Here is an 18,609-nt window from a genome sequence, read left to right as displayed (position 1 = left end):
GGGGCTGTGAGCACAGCCTTTGCCTAAAGGGTGCTATTCTAGCCCACTGGTTGTTGCCCTACAGGAAAACGGGCCAGCGAGGCCAAACCTTTCCATGTTTTTTTTCAAGAGAAGCAAGGCATCTAGACTTCAAAAAATCTGCAATTCCTCAACTTTGCTATATGGGCAGGGAATTAATGTATAGGAATATATTAAAAATGCTACATAAACTAAAGTCAGTCTGTGGGCTGAATTCAGCCCATGCTTCCATGCCAGTTTGCTACCTCTGCATTTACTCGTGCAGAACAGAGGGCCTGGATGATGATTTCAGAAGTATCTAACAGGAAGGCGCAAGCCCCTGCTTCACCTGGGTCACGGGTCCCTAAGGGCACCTCCAGGTTCGATGATTCACTAGGAAGGTTTACAGGACTCAGTAGTTAGCCATGCTCACTCCTGTGACTTATTATAGTGAAGAGACACAAAATACAATCAGCAAAGGAAAAAGGGGTACAGAGTCAAGTCCAGAGGAAACCAGATACAAGCTTCCAAGAGTCCTCTCCCGGTGCAATCACACAGGGCGCGCTTCATTCCCCCAGCAAAGAGTCGTGACCAGGTGTGAAATGCTGTCTAGCAGATGGTTAGAGACTCAGCGCCCAGGGTTTTCACTGGGAGCTGGTCACGCCTGTGCCCTCTGCTGAGCACATACCCAAATCCCAGAGTCCAGAGGGAAAGCAGGTGCTCAGCATAAACCACACTGTACAAACAACTAGGGCACAGTGACCCTCCCTTATCACTTAGGGAGTGGTGGGAACCCTCCCCCAATTCAAGTTCCTAGACGCCATCCAAAGCCCAGCCTTGCAAACAGGTCTCCTTTCCAGGAGGGTAGCCTCAGGCCTGCTCTATTGACTCTTGTCTATACCCCATATGATAAACAACTCCTCCTTGTTTGATTCTAGGACCCAGTTCTAATGACTCCAAGTGGCCCACTTGGATCTGCTCCTGGTGAGCAGCCAGTCCTGGGAGCTGTGGCCGGCTGAACTCTAATGAGCTGCTGGCCTTGGGGCCAGGTTTGGTTTCTGGCCCTGTCCCGAGGGCAGGTGTGATGGCTTGGGAGGGCTTAGGGGAGCAGAGGCTTGGAGTGTCACTCGACAAGCCTGCCCCTCACCAGGCTCCCAGGGCTGGGGCTCTCCAGGATAAACTGACGCTGAGAGTGTTCATTCTCTGTGCTGAGTTCACTACTTCAGATTTACCTGGGGATTATGTTGGGGCTGGACACATATGCTTGTATGCAAGCATCGTTCATTCATTCACTCACTTGTTGAGCTGTTAGTCCTCAGCCCCTGGCCCTGACCTCTGTACCCTCCACCCCCAATTTTAAGCACCCATTTTGGCGGGGCTCTAATGCTAGTCTGGCTCACTGAAGTTTCCAGGGCAGGAACAGCTCTTGAGGCCAGATCTGCGAACAGGGGCCTCATTGACTTCACGTCCCGTCCCCCTGCAGGATAGCCATGCCCATCAATGTCACCAACCCCGACCTGCTGAGGCACAGCACCGAGCTCTTCATGGACAGTGGCTTCTCCCCTCTGTGCCAGCGGCTGGGGGCCATGGTCGCCTTCAGGAGATTCGAGGAATTCACCAGGTACCCAGCATGGCCTGGCCTCCCAAACACCCTGAGCAGAAGAGCCAAGCATAGTTTCCCTGACCCCTACCTGTTCATGTAACACATGGGGTGGGGGCGGCCCAGACACATGGCACAGTGAGTTAATAATAATAATATAATATCAGCGTAGCCAAGAGAGTGGGCTTCTGTGTCAGCCTGCCTGCACTTGAATTCTGGCTCTGAGCTTCCTAACTGTGAGACTGAGCAAATTACTTAACACTCTCTCTGTACCTTAGTTTTGTTATTTGTATAATGGAAATAAGAGAAGGACCTACTTCATTGGCTCACCAAGATGATTAATCAGGGTAGTGCATATTAAATGTATTTAAAGTATAATTGATAGTAAATAACATTCTCAATAAATGTCAGCAGTCAGTCCTATTATTATTGCCCTTTTTTGAATTGTTCCTGCATATTATCCATCATGCTTGGATTGTCTTGGATCTTCACAGCAGCCTTAGAATGTGTAGTGGTTACTTCTGTTACTCTCAGTTGACTAGGAGAGATGAGGAGAGGTTGTGAGGGTCTCCCAGACAGTAAAAGGGGGCCCCAGCTGATGCCCCAGAGTTTGGACAGCCTTTCTTTTATTCACACTTTCAGACAACATGGGGTCTTTTTGGAAAAGACCCCAATCAGTGGTGCCTTGGAAATAAATGGTCAGGAACCAAATGAGCTCTGCGCAGAGTTGGATGAGCTCGCAGGGTGGTGGTTGGGAAAGAGGAAGGGCCCAGGTCTGATCTACAACCCTGTGGAGGAAGCAGCCCCTCAGCTCTCCCTCTCTGCCCTATGCCCCCAGGAACTTCGACGAAGTCATCTCCTGCTTTGCCAATGTGCTCACAGACACTCCCATCTTCAGCAAGGCCCAAACTTCTTTGTACTCTGAGGATGATGGCAAGGTAAGTGTCTGAGCAGGGAGCAAGCCGAGGAGGGGGTGGGCTGGGACCCCAGGTCCTTCTATCGCTCACTTTTGTTTATTTTTCCTAGAACCTGAGAGAAGAGCCAATCCACATCTTGAACGTGGCCATCCAGTATGCGGACCACCTGGAGGACGAGAAGCTGGTACCGATTTTGCGGACGTTCGTACAGTCCAAGGTAGACTGGGCATGCCTCTGGTTCTGTGTTCCTGTGAGCAGAGGGTCGTCTTGGCAAGATGTCTCTTATGCCTGAGACCTGCTGAGTGCTTCAGAGCCGTAGACTTGGCTTCCTATCCTAGCTCTACTACTCCTCATTGCCAATGACCTTGGGAAGAGGTGGCGAACATGGCAGAGCCTCAGCTTCTTCCCATAACATGGGGGAGGCATTTCTCTCTCCCAGGGTATTGCAATGACGAAATGACACAGTATATATATCACTTAGCACAGAAGACACATTCAATGAATAGTTTGGGGTTTTGGGAGAATGTTTTTGTTAGGATAACCCAGAAAACTCAAAATTTTAAAATGGTCACTTACATTGACATCTATATATGCAAATAACTGCAGGTTGCTTTTATAAGCATGTAGTGGCCATTGCCAGCATATATTCTCACTGTGGCAGCAGGAACAGTGCTTATGTATGCTCAGGGACCTCAGCCACAAACAGATGTGGAGCATCTTGGCAAATACTGGTAGTAGAAACAGCAGGAAGGTGCTGTGTGACCTCAGGCAGGTTACTGTACCTCTCTGATCTTTGGTTTCTTCATCTGTAAAATGGGATGCTGAGATTCTTAGCTCATAAATTAAACACTGTCTGGATATTAGTTCTTGGCCCTAGTGACTTGGTTTTAACTTTAGGAACACTTGGAAGTTTTCCGTTGCTACTTTTTAGTCCATTTCTTTGTATTTGTGTTGTATTCCCTGTATTATCCTGGCGGAAGGGATAACTCTTACCTCCTCTGACTTGGCATCCCTCAAAGGACATGGCCTGGTGCTTCCTGGACAGGAGATGGACCAAAGATGCTGAGTTGTGGATAAAGTTGTGGATAAAGCTTGGGGACATCATTATTAGTGATTTACTTAGCTTTTTCTTGGTTAATCAACAGTTAATGATGTTCACTGTAGAAAATGTTTCAGGCTTAGACAAATCTGAAAAGTAGGTTTTAAAACAAAACCTACAGTCCCACCAGCCAGAGGCCACTCTGAAAGTATTGGCATAGTTCCCCCAGCCTGTTCCTTCTTGACGTAACCGATGTCCTTACTGGATTTTCAGCTTGGCAGCCTGTAGCCCAGATAAGGTGACATTAGAACTGATTGGAAGCTCACTTGCCTCTCTATACAAATGACACTCAGGGTACTTGATTCAGTGAAGTCGGTGGGAGGAGTGTCAGAATCACCTGTGGAAAGTGTGGATAACCACACCTTGGTTGTCATGTGGCTGTGGAAAGGGAAGAAACCATTTTCTAAATACCAACCCAGGAAGATATCCATGAGCTAGAAAAGATTAAGTGTGGGTATCTGTACAAATAAAGTATATGTGTGTATATATGTATGTGTGTGTATGTATGTGTGTGTGTATATATATACAGAGAGATAGAGAGAGAGAGAGACAGACAGACAGACATACAAACAGACAAAGACAGAGACATACTGAAGAGAGGACAGCTAGAAGAATATACACCTGCTGGGAGACAGGAAAGAAGTTTTACGTTACATATGTCTACATGACTTAAAATTTTTTACATTAAGCAGATACATGTGTACATTGACACACCCATTTACATATACATTCATACATCCACATGCACACATTCATGCACACCTTTAGTTGAAAACCAAAAAAATGAGGCTCCCATAACCAGGCTCATTTCCCCACATTAGATTCCTCTTCATTTTCCAGTTTCTCCTGTTCGCTTTCCAGCCTACATCCCATTAATTTCAGTCCTTCGTGCACGTCTACTTATCTCTTTCAGAAATGGGCAAAGACTATTCATTTCCCCGAATAATTTTTCTTACCATATGAACAAATTAATGTCCTTAGGGGTTTTTTTTTGTCTTTTGAGTTTTTTTTCTTTCTCTATAAAATTGTATTTGATAGTATTTCTTTTGTTTAGGGGAAGGCTAAAAACAGTTTTGTACTTTTCTTGCATAGTTTTTTATTGAAGTCTAACATACAGAAAAGGGGACAAATCATAAATGTATAGCCTGATGATTTTTCCCAGTGAATTCCCAAGTATAACCAGCATTCAGATCACGGAATGAATGTTTCTGGCCCCTTCTCGATTCTCTTTCCGGCCTCTACCCCTCCCACCTCCTACAGAGATGATCGACCACTGTTCTAACTTCTAACAATAGAGATTAGTTTGGTCTGTTCTTGAATTTTGGGTAAATGAATGATTTACTCATCTTTTTCTTCTTTAGTTTAATATAAGAGTGCCCCTTCCTGCCAATTTCCTTAAAGATTTCATGAAATGTTAAAAAAAAGTATATATGTATTTTTAATATAACAGCTTTATTGAATATAATTCACATACCCCACTATTCTTACATTTAAAGTATACAGTTCAATGTTTTTTGATATATTTATAGAGTCGTATAAGCATCATTATTATTCTATTTTAGAACATTTTCATCACCCCCTTCCCCAAACCCTGTACCAGTTAGCAGTTGCTGCCTATTTTTCTTCAATCCAACACCTTCCCCTGCTGCCAGAGGCGACTACTAATCTCCTTTCTAACTCCATAGATTTGCTTTTTCTGGATATTTCATGTAAGTGGAATCATGAAACATGAGGTCTCTTGTGATTGGCATCTTTCACTCGGCATAATGTTTTCAAGGTTCATCCACGTGGTAACACGTATCAGGACTTTATTCCTTTTTGTGGCTAAATACAGTTCTGTTGTGTGTTTGGTTTTTAATGCAGAAAAACATCCTTGTGGATTACGGACTCCGAAGAATCACGTTCCTGATCGCCCAAGAGGTCAGTCCGATTTGCAGTGCATCGAATGAGTTTTTTCTGTTCTTCGAGACTTAGTGCCATTCACTTGACATTAACTCTGTAGACTGGAGTGGGAGAGATCAATTGCCGGAGAAGAGATGGCTTTCCAAATGATTCACTCTCGAAGCAGAAGGGGTTATTGTTAAAAACAAGTGTACAAATGTTCAAATGAGTCGTGCTTGATTTAATTGTCTTTTGTATGGATTTCTTTTTGCAGAAAGAATTTCCCAAGTTTTTCACCTTCAGAGCAAGAGATGAGGTATGACCAAAAGCAATATTTGTTCTCTCTTCTCTAGCCTTTTTTGACATTCAGGAAGAATATCCCAGTCCTCAAGGTATTCCTGTGTTCTAGAACATGGGAACTTTTGGGCGGACTCTGTCTTTCTTCTGGGGTTTTATTTCCCGTATTTCTGTGTGGAGCTCAGACCTCAAGCCTCCCGCCCTCTCAGCCTTCACTACAAACGCCTCACGTGGACAATTTTTATACTTGCTGGTGGACTCAGTAAGATGGTCCTCCCAACCTCTTTTCGTACGTTCTTCTACAACAGTGATTGGCAAACTATGGCTTAAAGGCCGGCCACCTGTTTTTATAAACAAAGTCTGATTGGAACACGGCCATACCCGTGTGGTCACATACGGTCTGCTGTGGCTCTCTCAAGTAGTCATGACACACCTTGTGGTCCATCAGCCCTCTGGCTTTTTAAGGAAGAGTTTGCCGCTCTCTTTTCTAGAACAGATGGACTCATTCCCAACATAGATTCAAGACTCTACCAGATTTTTGTATTTTAGTTTGTCCAAAGCCTTCTCTAGTTAAGGCCCATCCTTTCTCTAGCTTCTTCATTTTCTCTTCAGTTCCGTCTCCAGCACTGTCAGTTGTTTCTCTCTGGCCAGTTTTCACAAAGAAACCGGGAGTTAGTGATTTCTTAAGAAATGCTCTGTGCTGTGACAGATCAAGAACAGCTTGTTTGTGCTGGCAGGTGCTGGGGACTAGCTGGGCTTATCTGGGGACCAGGAGGCATATGCCAGCCCACCAGACTTGCATGCTGTGGCTGTCCTCCAGACCTTCGCAACATCTCAAATCTCTTGAGCCCTGGGCATTGTTCACAGTTAGGTGACAGAATGACTGAATGCTAAACCTGTAGACACTAGGGGTTTGCAGAGCAGGGTGTGGACCAAGCAGGCTCGTGGCCGCAGTGTCAAACTCGGTGTGTGTATGCGTGTCTTTCTGTCTTCTCTCTCTGGTTGGCCTGCAGTTTGCAGAAGATCGCATTTACCGTCACCTGGAGCCCGCCCTGGCCTTCCAGCTGGAGCTTAGCCGGATGCGCAATTTTGATCTGAAGGCCGTGCCCTGTGCCAACCACAAGATGCATCTTTACGTGGGCGCTGCCAAGGTGAAGGAAGGTGCAGAAGTGACAGACCACAGGTTCTTCATCCGCGCCATCATCAGGCACTCAGACCTGATTACAAAGGTAAAATGTCACAGGACGTTTCTTTCTCCCTCTGAACTTGTCACTCATATGTGCTGGCTTTCCCTTTGTTGAGTTCCTGCTCTGTGCCGAGCCCTGGGCTTCACACTAGAGATCACAGGATATACTGGGTACACACAGCCCTGCCCTTATGTCACTCCAGTGTAAGGGCGAGGCAGATATTCATGTGGCCTATTTTCATGTCCCGGCTTGTGTCATGCGGATCTGTTTCTTGTGTCACGTGGGTCTCTCTGCATGAGGAGAGAACTGAGAGGATAGAAAGATGCTGGTATGTTAAGTTTCTTGTATTTGTTGATTGTGTGATCATTTTTCATTGTTTCTTATATTTAGAAAAGTAACCCATGGTTATATTGTGAAAATTTCAAACAATTTGAAAACTACAGTTGACCCTTGAACACCATGTGTGTGAACTATGTACATTTTTTTCAGTTGACCCGTACAATTCCAACCTGTGTTGTTTAAGAGTCAACCCTCAGGGTGGGAATCCGCGTATGTAAGAGGCTCTAGTTATACGTGGATTTTCGACTGTGTGGGAGGTCAGTGCTGCTAACCCCTGTGTTGTTCAAGGGTCAGCTGTACTTTTAAAAATCAAGGGAAAGGACCCAGAATCCTGCCACTCAGGGGTCAGCCCTGTTGGTTCTCCTTTCTAGGCATAATTCCATATATAGCATTGTAGGTATACTGTTACAGACGGAACTCAGGTGGACAGATTATTCGAAGACTAGTAAAAATCAGTTTTTTAAACTGGTCAGTTACTTATAGACCTCTTTCCATGTTAACGAAGATAATCCGCTCCATGCTATTTCCTTGAATGGGTGGGCTGTTCATGTAATATTTTACTAATCTCCTGTTGATGAATGGTAAACTAATCTCAATGTTTTGCTGCCTCAGTCAACTAGATATTTTAATAAGTTTGATTATTATTATTCAGGTACAGTAAGGCAAACAGAGCAGAAGACAGTTAGCATTGAAAAGATTATTACTCAGAGTGCCCAAGAGGAGGGGCTCACCACTCCATGGTGGGCCACACCAGGAAGCACTAGAGTTGGGTGGGAGGCAATGGAGAAGGGGGAACTGTGGGCAAGAGCCTTTACTGTGGTGTCTGCGGGAAGGAACAGGCGAGGCAGGGTACTCAGGGTTGAGATTGGCTAGTTCGAGTAATTTCAGCCGGCTCCGAGCATAGGGGCTATCTCTAGGTATCTGATACCTGAGCCAGGGGTGATTAGGGCAGGGGGATAGTGGCCTAGAGTGTGAGACCCTGATAAAGGAGGTGGTTGGGGTATGGGCTCTGGATTGGTTGGTTTGAATTTGAAAAGTGTGCTCATAGGTGAGTTGTTTACTATCTCTAGGACTTGGCTAACTCTGGAAGGGGCAATCCCATTCGTCAAAGCATTAGAATACAGAAAATAAAAGAGGCGAATGTAGTAGACAGCCTTGGTCATGCCTTCACCTTTGGAGGCAGGGCTCTGCTGTTCTCACTCGGCACAGCCTTTGGAGAAGAATGTTTGCCTCTCCTCCTTGCCTTAGCGGCTGTCCCTCCCACCTTTGGCAGGAAGCCTCCTTCGAGTACCTGCAGAACGAGGGTGAGCGGCTGCTCCTGGAGGCCATGGACGAGCTGGAGGTGGCGTTCAACAACACCAGCGTGCGCACTGACTGTAACCACATCTTCCTCAACTTCGTGCCCACTGTCATCATGGACCCCTATAAGGTCTTGCCTTTGGGGGGGCCCTCACTGAGCTCTGGGCTCACCTTCACTGGCTCTCTGCACTATGCTGCTTTGGGTATTGTCTCCTGGCAATCAAGACCCAAGTTCCAGGATGCATATGTGCACATTTGAACTTTAGTTGCTGTAGGTGGAAAACAAACCTTCCATTGTTTAATTCTAGAGCAGTATTTTAGCCTCTGCCCTTAGGTCTACCCTGGTTCTGATGTTCACCCTCCATGGCCCTGCTTCACTTTTAGGACAACATGGATGCCCCAAACGTCTTGCAAAACAAAAGTTTGTCTTCTTCCTGGTTCCGTGTTCTGTTGGAGACTCCATTGGCTGGTTTTTTGTGAACAGGCAGGGTTTATGGTAGTGAAAGGAGTCCTGTTATGCTAGCTTGGCATCTGGGATGTAAACGTATCCATGCTGATGCCCTCCTCCAGCAGTCCACGCAGTCCCCAGAACAGAAGACACATAGGCTTGAGATGCATGATGGAGATAAAGGCAGAGTAATGCAGAAGCACTAACTCTCAGTTACCAGCCTATTTCCCCATGTAAATAGGGGATACAAATGCCAGCCTCTGTGAGTATTTATAAGGATGAACTGAGATAATGAGCTTTAAATGCTTAGCAAGATTCGGTTATTATAGCTTATAGTTGTCGGGTAAATACTATGTCCCAGGCATTTTGTGTTCAATATATCTCATCATTCCATTATTACTAGTGCTAGAACTATTGCAAATGTGTGCAGAATGGGCTCTGAAATTGGAATTGCTGTTGTTTGGGACAGATTGAGGAGTCGGTGCGTTCCATGGTTATGCGCTATGGCAGCCGGTTGTGGAAACTCCGTGTGCTACAGGCTGAGGTCAAGATCAACATTCGCCAGACCACCACCGGAGGTGTCATTCCCATCCGCCTGTTCCTCACGAATGAGTCAGGCTACTACCTGGATATCAGCCTCTACAAAGAAGTCACCGACCCCAGATCTGGAAATGTAAGTCTGGGCCGGGTCACGGAGGTCCACGGAGGCAGGCTGCTCCGATGGTCAAGATGTAGCTTAAAATGACATTTGGTGGCTGCCTCGCTTTGCCATGCCAGAGTTGGATAGCCCCTCTGAGCTTTATAATAAATGAGTTAGCTTCTGAATCCCAGTTTTTTATTCTCCTGGAAAGGAGAATAATTCTAATGTTTAATTCATTCTAGGACTGTATTTGGGATAAGATGTGGTTGATTATAATGCAATTTTGCGTGTTGGTTCACTTAGGGAAAGAGGTATTTTTCCCAACTATGTTTTAGAACAGACTTTTGTAAAATGAATCAAATATCCAATTGACTGCCAGTTCTATAAATATAACTTTTTATTTTGAAATAATTACTTTCAAGAAGTTGCAAAATTAGTACAGAGGTAAAAATAGTACAGTGAGTTCCCATGTACCCTTCAACCAACTTCTCCATGATAGCGTCTTACGTAACTGTAGGACCTTGTCAAAATAGGAAATTGACATGGGTACTCAAATGCAGACTTTATTCAAGTTTCACCAGTTTTTATATACTCTTGTTATTTGTGGAGTGTGTGTGTCTGTGTCTATGTATAGTACTATGGTAGTTACATTTTGGGGGCTATGTTTCCACATCTCCCGCTCCTCCTCCTTATTCTAGTTGCCCATAGTGGCAGAGAAGAGATTAGGTCTTCCAGGCACTCACTTTGTTATGTGATCTGAAATGTTTTGCACACCCCACTGTGTTTCATTGAGGACTGGGTAGAAATAAATTCAGCAGGAGTGTGGTTCTCTGAGACTTGCCTCCCTCATGCGCTGTTTGTTTGTTTTTTCTTTTTGATTCAGATCATGTTTCACTCCTTTGGCAACAAACAAGGGCCTCAGCACGGAATGCTGATCAACACTCCCTATGTCACCAAGGATCTGCTTCAGGCCAAGCGATTCCAGGCCCAGTCCTTGGGAACCACCTATGTGTACGACTTCCCAGAAATGTTCAGGCAGGCAAGTCCTGAGGCTGAGACGCAGCAACACCCCGGGTCACCTTAGGGACTCCACAAACCACACCTTCCTGCCTTCAGTTGCTCCTCTGAAGACCCCAGCCTAAAGGACTAGGCCTTCATGAAGAAAAAGAAATTACAGTTGACCCTTGAACAACATGGGAGTTGGGGGCACAGACCCCATTTGCAGCGGAAAAAGCTGCATGTAACTTAACTACCTATAAACTTAACTACCAATAGCCAGCTGTTGACTGGAAGCCTTACTGATAATATAGTTGATTAACACGTATATTATATGTTATATACATTATATACTGTATTCTTACAATAAAATAAGCTAGAGAAAAGAAAATGTTAAGAAAATCATAAGGAAGAGAAAATACATTTACAGTATTTATTGAAAATTATCTAAGTGGACTTGCACAGTTCAAACCCATGTTCAAGGGTCAACTATAATATTGGGAATAGCTTCATAGTATTTTTTTCCTAAAATAAACCCAATTTCATCCCAGTGATAAAAGGGATATAATACAGAAACTTCTGAAAATAAAGGAGAGTGGAAAGAAGAAAAAAAGTAACTCAGTTCCACATCCTAAAGACAGATTGCTTAACATTTTGATGTATTTCCTTCTGATCTTTTCACTGCTCATTTAAGTACCTGCTACTTCCCAGGTACCATTCTAAGGGTAGATGGACCATGAGAAAGAGGATAAAATCACTGCCTTTGAGAAATTTTTAGTCTACTTTTAAAAAATAATGTTTCGTCATGGTTTTCTGATTATTAAAGTATCCACTGGAAAATACAGAAAAATAGAAATAAGCAAATAAAATTTCCCCTGTATGTACTATGCACCACTGAGGACTGCAGTAACATTTTAGTGTGTTTCCCTCAAGTATTTTTTTTTTCCCTATGCCTTTAGTATTTTTCTGTAGTAGGGCCTTTCAAGAAGACTGAACACACTGATATCAGTGATATAGATGTATGTTACATCCCTTCCATTGCCTTGTGAATGACATTCGTGAGAATGAGGTCATGGACCTTTCACTGTAGGCAAGAAAGCATCAGTTCACTTCAAGCATAGGAGACACGTAATAGTAGGAACAGCTATTTAAAGTCACTACGTGTTTAAAGTCACTCAGGTCTGGGCTTGGATCCTGGATCTGTCCTTTGCTCCCTGTGTGTATCTGGGCAAGTTTCTTTACCTCTCTGGGCTATAGTTCCTTCTCTGTAAAATGAGAATAATAGTAGTATCCACCTCACAAGGTTGCTTTAAGAAATATATATATAAAGTATTCAATAGATGCTTAATAAATGGAAACTTTTAAGATTAAGGATGTCATTGTTTGTATCCTTTTGCCTTGACCTCAAGGACCATAGGATAAGAAACAGACAAATCAGGCACAAATCCATCCCCTTTCTTTTAAATAAGGAAACAGAACACTATGGCCAACCTATAAATTTGAAAACTTAGATGAAATGGAAAATTTTCAAGAAAAATATCTTATCAAACCTGACTGAAGAACAAGTAGAAAATCTAAATAGAGTATAAACATTAAAGAAATTGAAATGATAGTTTAAAAAAATCTATTTAGTAAATTGGGCCCAGATGATTTTACAGCCATTTCTATCAAACCTTCAAATAATAGATAATTCCCTTTGTATACAAATTGTTTAGATAGTATGAAAAAAAATGCTTCTTAGTTTATTTTCTCAGGTTATTATTACCTTAACGTTATTCCCAGATAAGAACATTAAGAAAAGGGAAATTAGTTCTCATTTATGAACATTTACACAAAAATTATAAATAAAATATTAGCAAATAAAATCCAGTAATGGTTTTTAAAAAAATATTTAGACCAAGGTTTATCTCCTGACTACTTATATGATTTGATATTACAAAATCTATTTATATAATTTATCATTTTAATAGATTAAGAAAAAACTTAAATTTCTTAGTAGGTATAGAAAAAGTATTTGACAAGATAGCATCTGTTCATACTAAAAACTTTTCATAAACTAGGAACAGAAAGGAATTTATCTTGATAAAAGATATCAACTTAAAAAAGATATCAGCTAATGAAGTATTCTCTTTAAAGACAAGCACAGGACAGAATTAGCCATTATCCTCAATTCTATTCAGTATTTTTTACAAGAGGTCCTGGCCAATGCAATAAGATAAGAAAAATAAAAGATATAAAGACTAAAAAAGGAAAATCAAAATGGTGTTTTTTGTAGATGATATAAATGTTTATATAAGAAATCCAAGAGAATCTATAGAACCAGTTAGACTGCACAGCAAGAGTGCTAGATACAAGATCAATATACAAAACTTAATTGCATTCTCATAAACCAGCAATAACTGTAGAATGAAATTAGAAAAAAAATGCCACTAATAATAGTATTAAGATCAACTGTAAGGTTTCCTAGGAATAAATCAAATAACATACAAGACCTTTATGGAAGAAATTTTAAAACTGTATTAAAAATACTTTAAGCCTAAATAAATGCTATGATAAATCATGCATAACTATGGGAAGATTTAAGATTGTAAAGATATTAGTTGGGCCCAAATTAATACATTCAGTATAATTTCAGAGTTTTTTGGTGAAACCTAAAAATTCATAGGGAAAAGCAAAAGCCCATGACAGAGTCAAGAGGACTCATCTTAGCAGATGTTATTACTTATTTAAAGCAGCAGTACTTAATACAATGTAGTATGATTATAATAGAGCTAGACAAATAGACCAGTGGAACAGACTAGAGCCTAGAATAAACAGAAACCATTCATAAACAGAAACTTGACAGAATACAGAAGTGAGATCATGAGTCAAAGAAACAAACTACACTAAAATATACGAGAAAGTTTCTAACTGAAAAGACGAATTTTGATTTCTACATCATTTGGTATACAAAAATAAATTTCAAGAGGGTTAAAGTTACGTGGAGTCAGTTAAAAGCATAAGTTATACAGAAAAAGACCTGTAAAATTCACTTTATTAAAATTTGGAAGTTCTTTATATAAAAGAGAACAGACCAGCCACAGACTGGGAGAATGTTTCAATGCCTGTTATCAGCAAGGGATTAGAATTAGATTTACAGAGCTCTTATAAGTCAAAAAAAAAAAAAAACCAAGCAAAACTATTTTTAAAAAATGGGCAGAAATTATAAATAGGAAATTGACAAAAAAAGAAACTCATCAGGTTAATAAACATATTCAAAGGCTTTTACCATACTAATAATCAGTGAAGTACAGATCAGTACTAAAATACAATTTCACACTCAGCAGATGGGTGAATGTTAACATATTTGACAAAACTAAGTGTTGGCAAGTACGTGGAGCAAAGGAGTTCTTATAAAGTCTTACTGGGACTGTAAAGGGTTTCAGAAATTTGAGAGCAATTTAATAATATCAAGTCAAATCAAAGTTTCACAAACCCTATGGCCCATCAGTTCCACTTTTAGGTATATACCTGGTGAAACTCATTCGTGTTTATAAGAAGAGACTATAAGAATGTTCATTACACCATTTGATAATACTGTAGAATTGGAAGCAACCTAAAATGTTCCTAAAAAGAGTTATGAATACATAAATTGTGATATATTCATACCATGGAAGATTGAATAGCATGGAAAATGAAGAAACCAGAGCTAAATTTATCGATATGGATACATCTCCCAAACACATCAGGGACTTGAAAAAGCAAGGTGCAGAAGAACATGTCCAGTGTGATAACATTTATTTAAAGTTTAAGTCACTCAAAATAATACTACATATTTTAAAAGTATGCATACATGATGAAATAAAAACATAAACATGCAAAGGATTGGTAGACACTAAATTCAGGATAACGATTACCTGGGGAGAGGCAGAAGGACGAATGGGATGGGGAGGGGTACACTCGGGGCTTCAACCACATTTTTCTTATTTCCTTAAAAAATCTTAAGCAACTAAGGAAAAATTACGATTTGACAAAACCATGAACTGAATGCTCAGGTATTTATTATTCTGCATGTTTTCTGTGTGCTTTAAACAATTCATGATTTAAAAAGAAAGATTTAGAAAATGTGCCCCCCTACTGACGACTTCAAGTTTTTCTCTTTCTTCCTCTCTCTCCAGGCTCTCTTTAAACTGTGGGGCTCCCCAGACAAGTACCCCCAAGATATCCTGACGTACACTGAACTCGTCCTGGACTCTCAGGGCCAGCTGGTGGAAATGAACCGACTTCCTGGAGGAAATGAGGTAAGAACTCAGCATAGCCCAGTCCCGGACTGGAATCACCCTTTCAAAAAACTTTACCCGAAGACACAAACCTGTTTTCCTTGTGCATTCGTCACCAGGTGGGCATGGTGGCCTTCAGAATGAAGTTTAAGACCCCAGAGTATCCAGAAGGGCGGGACGTGATCGTCATTAGCAATGATATCACCTTCCGCATCGGATCCTTTGGCCTACGAGAAGACCTTCTGTACCTGCGGGCCTCTGAGATGGCCCGGGCAGAGGGCATCCCCAAAATCTACCTCGCAGCCAACAGTGGGGCCCGTATCGGTCTTGCGGAGGAAATCAAACACATGTTCCAGGTGGCTTGGGTGAGCCCAGAAGACCCCCACAAAGTACGTCACGAAGCATGTGCGGTGGTGTGATTCCACTCAGCTAGCATTGTATTTTCGATGTGGGAGGCGATAGTATCCACAAGGGCAGTGGAAAAAGTCTTATTACTCTTTTTATATATAAAGCACAGGTATCCATCCATATAGTACATAAACAGGCATGCAGTATGTCGGTATTAAAATAAAATTTAATGGGAGGGGATGGTGATTAGGAAAAACTGTCTAAAAAAACTCTTTACGGGGACAGTAATGCAAAAACATTTGTAAACACTGAGCTGACACATACTGAGCATCTCCTAAATGCGGTGGACACTGAGAATGCAAAGATGAAAAATACATAGTTTCTGGCCTCGAAGGGTTCATAAATATCATCTGGAAGATACAGAGACACACTAAAAGGCAAAATGAATGAGAGATGAGCACACATTTTGTGACGTGAAAATGCAGGGGACAGTCATTCTTTACAACTAGAGCATGCATTTCCAAGGGGACGATGATATTGCCTCCCCCAAAGGAGCCAAAATTATTCTTTTCATGTAAAAAGCATACACACACATACATACACACATGACACATAAAGAATATATCTATAATAAAAATTAGGTGGGGCTGGCAATGAAGAAAAAATCTAAGAAGACTTCTTAGAGGAGCAGTAGTGAAAAGATGCTTGAGAAACAGAATCAGCCCAGAAAAAAAGTGAGGTTGTGTTGTAAGGATGAGTGGGAAAGCACTTAGCACAGAGCAGATCTTCATTTTGTAGCTGTTATTGACATGGCATTAACATCAGATACCTTAGCACGTTATTAATGCATTGACATGTTATCGACACATTGTTAACATGTTACTGACATCTGCCTCTACAGTATTGACATTTTTAAAAAAACAAGACTGCTTGAGTGCAGGGAACTGGAGTCATAGCCTCACCGGAGTATATTTTTTTAAGGGATTTAAATACCTGTACCTGACCCCTCAAGACTACACCAAAATCAGCTCCCTGAACTCCGTCCATTGTAAACACATAGAAGAAGAAGGAGAATCCAGGTAAACGACAGCGGGCAGCTGCTTCATTTTGCCTGTGGTTAATTTCAGCTACTACTGGGGAATCTGTCTCTTTGCCTCCCTGCTTGTGGTGCTGTTTTCAAGTGGGTAGTGGTTTTTATACAGTGGGGCTCCTGAGCTTACCTGGGGCATTCTGTAGGGTGAACCCACCTTTGTCATCCCCAAAGGAGTCTTGCCTCTCACAAAAATAGCACATCACACAAGGAGAATTAGACTGGATTCCTTTGATGTCCTCAGAGCTGCAGACTCACTGATGCAGCAGTGATTGGGCAAGCTGGGAAAGTGTGGGTAAGGCAGGGGTCTCCTCTATGAGAATGTCAAGGCCACTGGCTGTCTTTTCCAGGGATCGTTGGGGGTTTTTTGTTTGTTAGTTCGTTTTCTTGTTTGTTTGTTTTTTAGCAAGGTTGATTAAATGGATTTTCCCAGGCTGAGTTTTCTGGAATATTAGTTGGTGATATGTGGGAGGGAGGAAAAATTTCCATAGTCAGGTAGGTTTAGGAGACACTGAGTTAAATGGGATCTAACAAGCATCCTTACTGCAGGCCTTCTCTGAATCCTTAATGTGCTGAGCCGCGTTATGAATCTCTAACAGGTTACGCTGTACAGTGTCTCTCAGGCTTATGTGGGCATGGAATCTTGATTGATTGATTGATCGATCGATTGATTGATTGATTGATCATGAACCAAGTGGCTTCCCAAGTATACTCCCCTCTCTCTGTAGATGAAATGTTACTCTAGATTACTTTTGGAGAAATGCACAGGGGATGACATTTCATTAAGACAGCCCCTGAACAGGCAGACAACTTTGGTTGGGGGGATGACAATTATTGATGCTGAACTTGCTCTTCTAGAAACTTTAGGGCCAGTCGTGAAGGTTCCAGACCTCTGCTTTCATTTCACCTCTGGATGCTTTATCACCTTCCGGTCCCTCACCTTGCTTGTCTCCCCTGCCTCAGATCCTTGGGAAATGCATCAGCCTTGGATTATTCTGGACTAGATCTCGGTCTTTAAATTGTGTTTGGTTCTTGAAGGTATGTCATCACAGATATCATTGGGAAGGATGATGAACTGGGCGTGGAGAACCTGCGGGGTTCAGGCACAATTGCTGGGGAGTCCTCCTTGGCTTACGAAGAGATTATCACCATTAGCTTGGTGAGTTTTCTCTTTATTTTCTTTTATGTCTCAACTATTTCTTATAGAGACTTTATGGGCCCCATGTGTTCATCATGCAGCTCCAACTATGTCCTCAACCCCCCTGTCTCCCAATTTGGAATATTTTAAAGCAAACCCCCTATCATATCTTTCCATCTGTAAATACCACAGTGTGGATCTTTACGCGATAAGGACTTTCCCCCCACAATTTACAGAACTGCAATACTATTATTACATCCAACAACACCAACAACCAGTTCTTTAATATGATCAGAACCCAGTTTGGGTTCAGTTTTAAGTTATCTCAGAAATGCCTTTTAATAGTTGGTTTGTTTGAATCAGGGTCCAGTCTCCTCTTCTTTAGAAGGTATTGAGTATTCAGAAGAACTTTGTCCAATTTTAAGTGGTACCGAATGAGTATCTCCTCTCTGGGCCTTTTCAAAAATATTTTCTCTTTTTCATAGTAGCAGTAGCAGTAATCTTTAATGGTAAACTGTTATTCAGGACCTTATTTTTACATTCAGTGTTGGATCTTCAGTTTCCAGGGTGAAAATGCTAGCCATGAGTGGCTTCCTTAGGCTTGTTTTCTAGATACTATATGTATTTATTTTGTATATATTTCAAAATAAAAAAATATAATATGTATGTAAAAATATATATTTTTTTACATTTAAAAATATTTTTTTCATTTCGAAATATCTGTATTGTATAAAAAGATATATATGTTTACATAGTCCAAAAGATATATCATATATATATATCTCTCTCTCTCATATATATATATATACACAGTTGACCCTTGGACAACATGGGTTTAACTGAATCCTCTTATATGCGGATTTTTTTTTTCAATAAACACTGTAAATGTGTTCTCTTTTCCTTATGATTTTTTAAATAACATTTTATTTTCTCTAGCCTACTCTATTTTTTTTTTTTTTAACTACCTGGTCTTCCTCTGTGGTCTCCCATCCGAGTACTAACCAGGCCCGACCCTGCTTAGCTTCCAAGATTGGATGAGATCGGACACGTTCAGGGTGGTGTGGCCGTAGACTA

At 41.6% G+C, this 18,609-nt stretch overlaps 1 protein-coding gene and 1 pseudogene across 5 annotated transcripts in view; one reads left to right on the top strand and one right to left on the bottom strand.

Moving 5' to 3' along the window:
* Positions 1-18,609, top strand: part of ACACB (acetyl-CoA carboxylase beta) — a 103,263-nt gene that overhangs the window by 70,200 nt on the left and 14,454 nt on the right. For all 5 annotated transcript variants that reach the window (XM_039861769.1, XM_039861773.1, XM_039861770.1 and 2 more), the window contains 13 exons: positions 1,481-1,618; positions 2,436-2,535; positions 2,624-2,731; positions 5,477-5,533; positions 5,769-5,810; positions 6,805-7,020; positions 8,591-8,746; positions 9,534-9,737; positions 10,588-10,743; positions 14,858-14,980; positions 15,079-15,348; positions 16,289-16,386; positions 17,436-17,556. In XM_039861769.1, coding sequence (XP_039717703.1) covers positions 1,481-1,618; positions 2,436-2,535; positions 2,624-2,731; positions 5,477-5,533; positions 5,769-5,810; positions 6,805-7,020; positions 8,591-8,746; positions 9,534-9,737; positions 10,588-10,743; positions 14,858-14,980; positions 15,079-15,348; positions 16,289-16,386; positions 17,436-17,556 — 1,789 coding nt within the window. The remainder of the gene's footprint in view (positions 1-1,480; positions 1,619-2,435; positions 2,536-2,623; positions 2,732-5,476; positions 5,534-5,768; positions 5,811-6,804; positions 7,021-8,590; positions 8,747-9,533; positions 9,738-10,587; positions 10,744-14,857; positions 14,981-15,078; positions 15,349-16,288; positions 16,387-17,435; positions 17,557-18,609) is intronic.
* On the bottom strand, positions 18,488-18,607 carry LOC120602026 (uncharacterized; annotated as a pseudogene).

This window comes from Pteropus medius, unplaced genomic scaffold (assembly GCF_902729225.1).
Source record: "Pteropus medius unplaced genomic scaffold, Ma_sr-lr_union100, whole genome shotgun sequence".
Taxonomy (NCBI): Eukaryota; Metazoa; Chordata; class Mammalia; order Chiroptera; family Pteropodidae; genus Pteropus; species Pteropus medius.
Note: the sequence above shows the minus strand (reverse complement) of the source record. Positions and strands in the feature narration are given on the sequence as shown.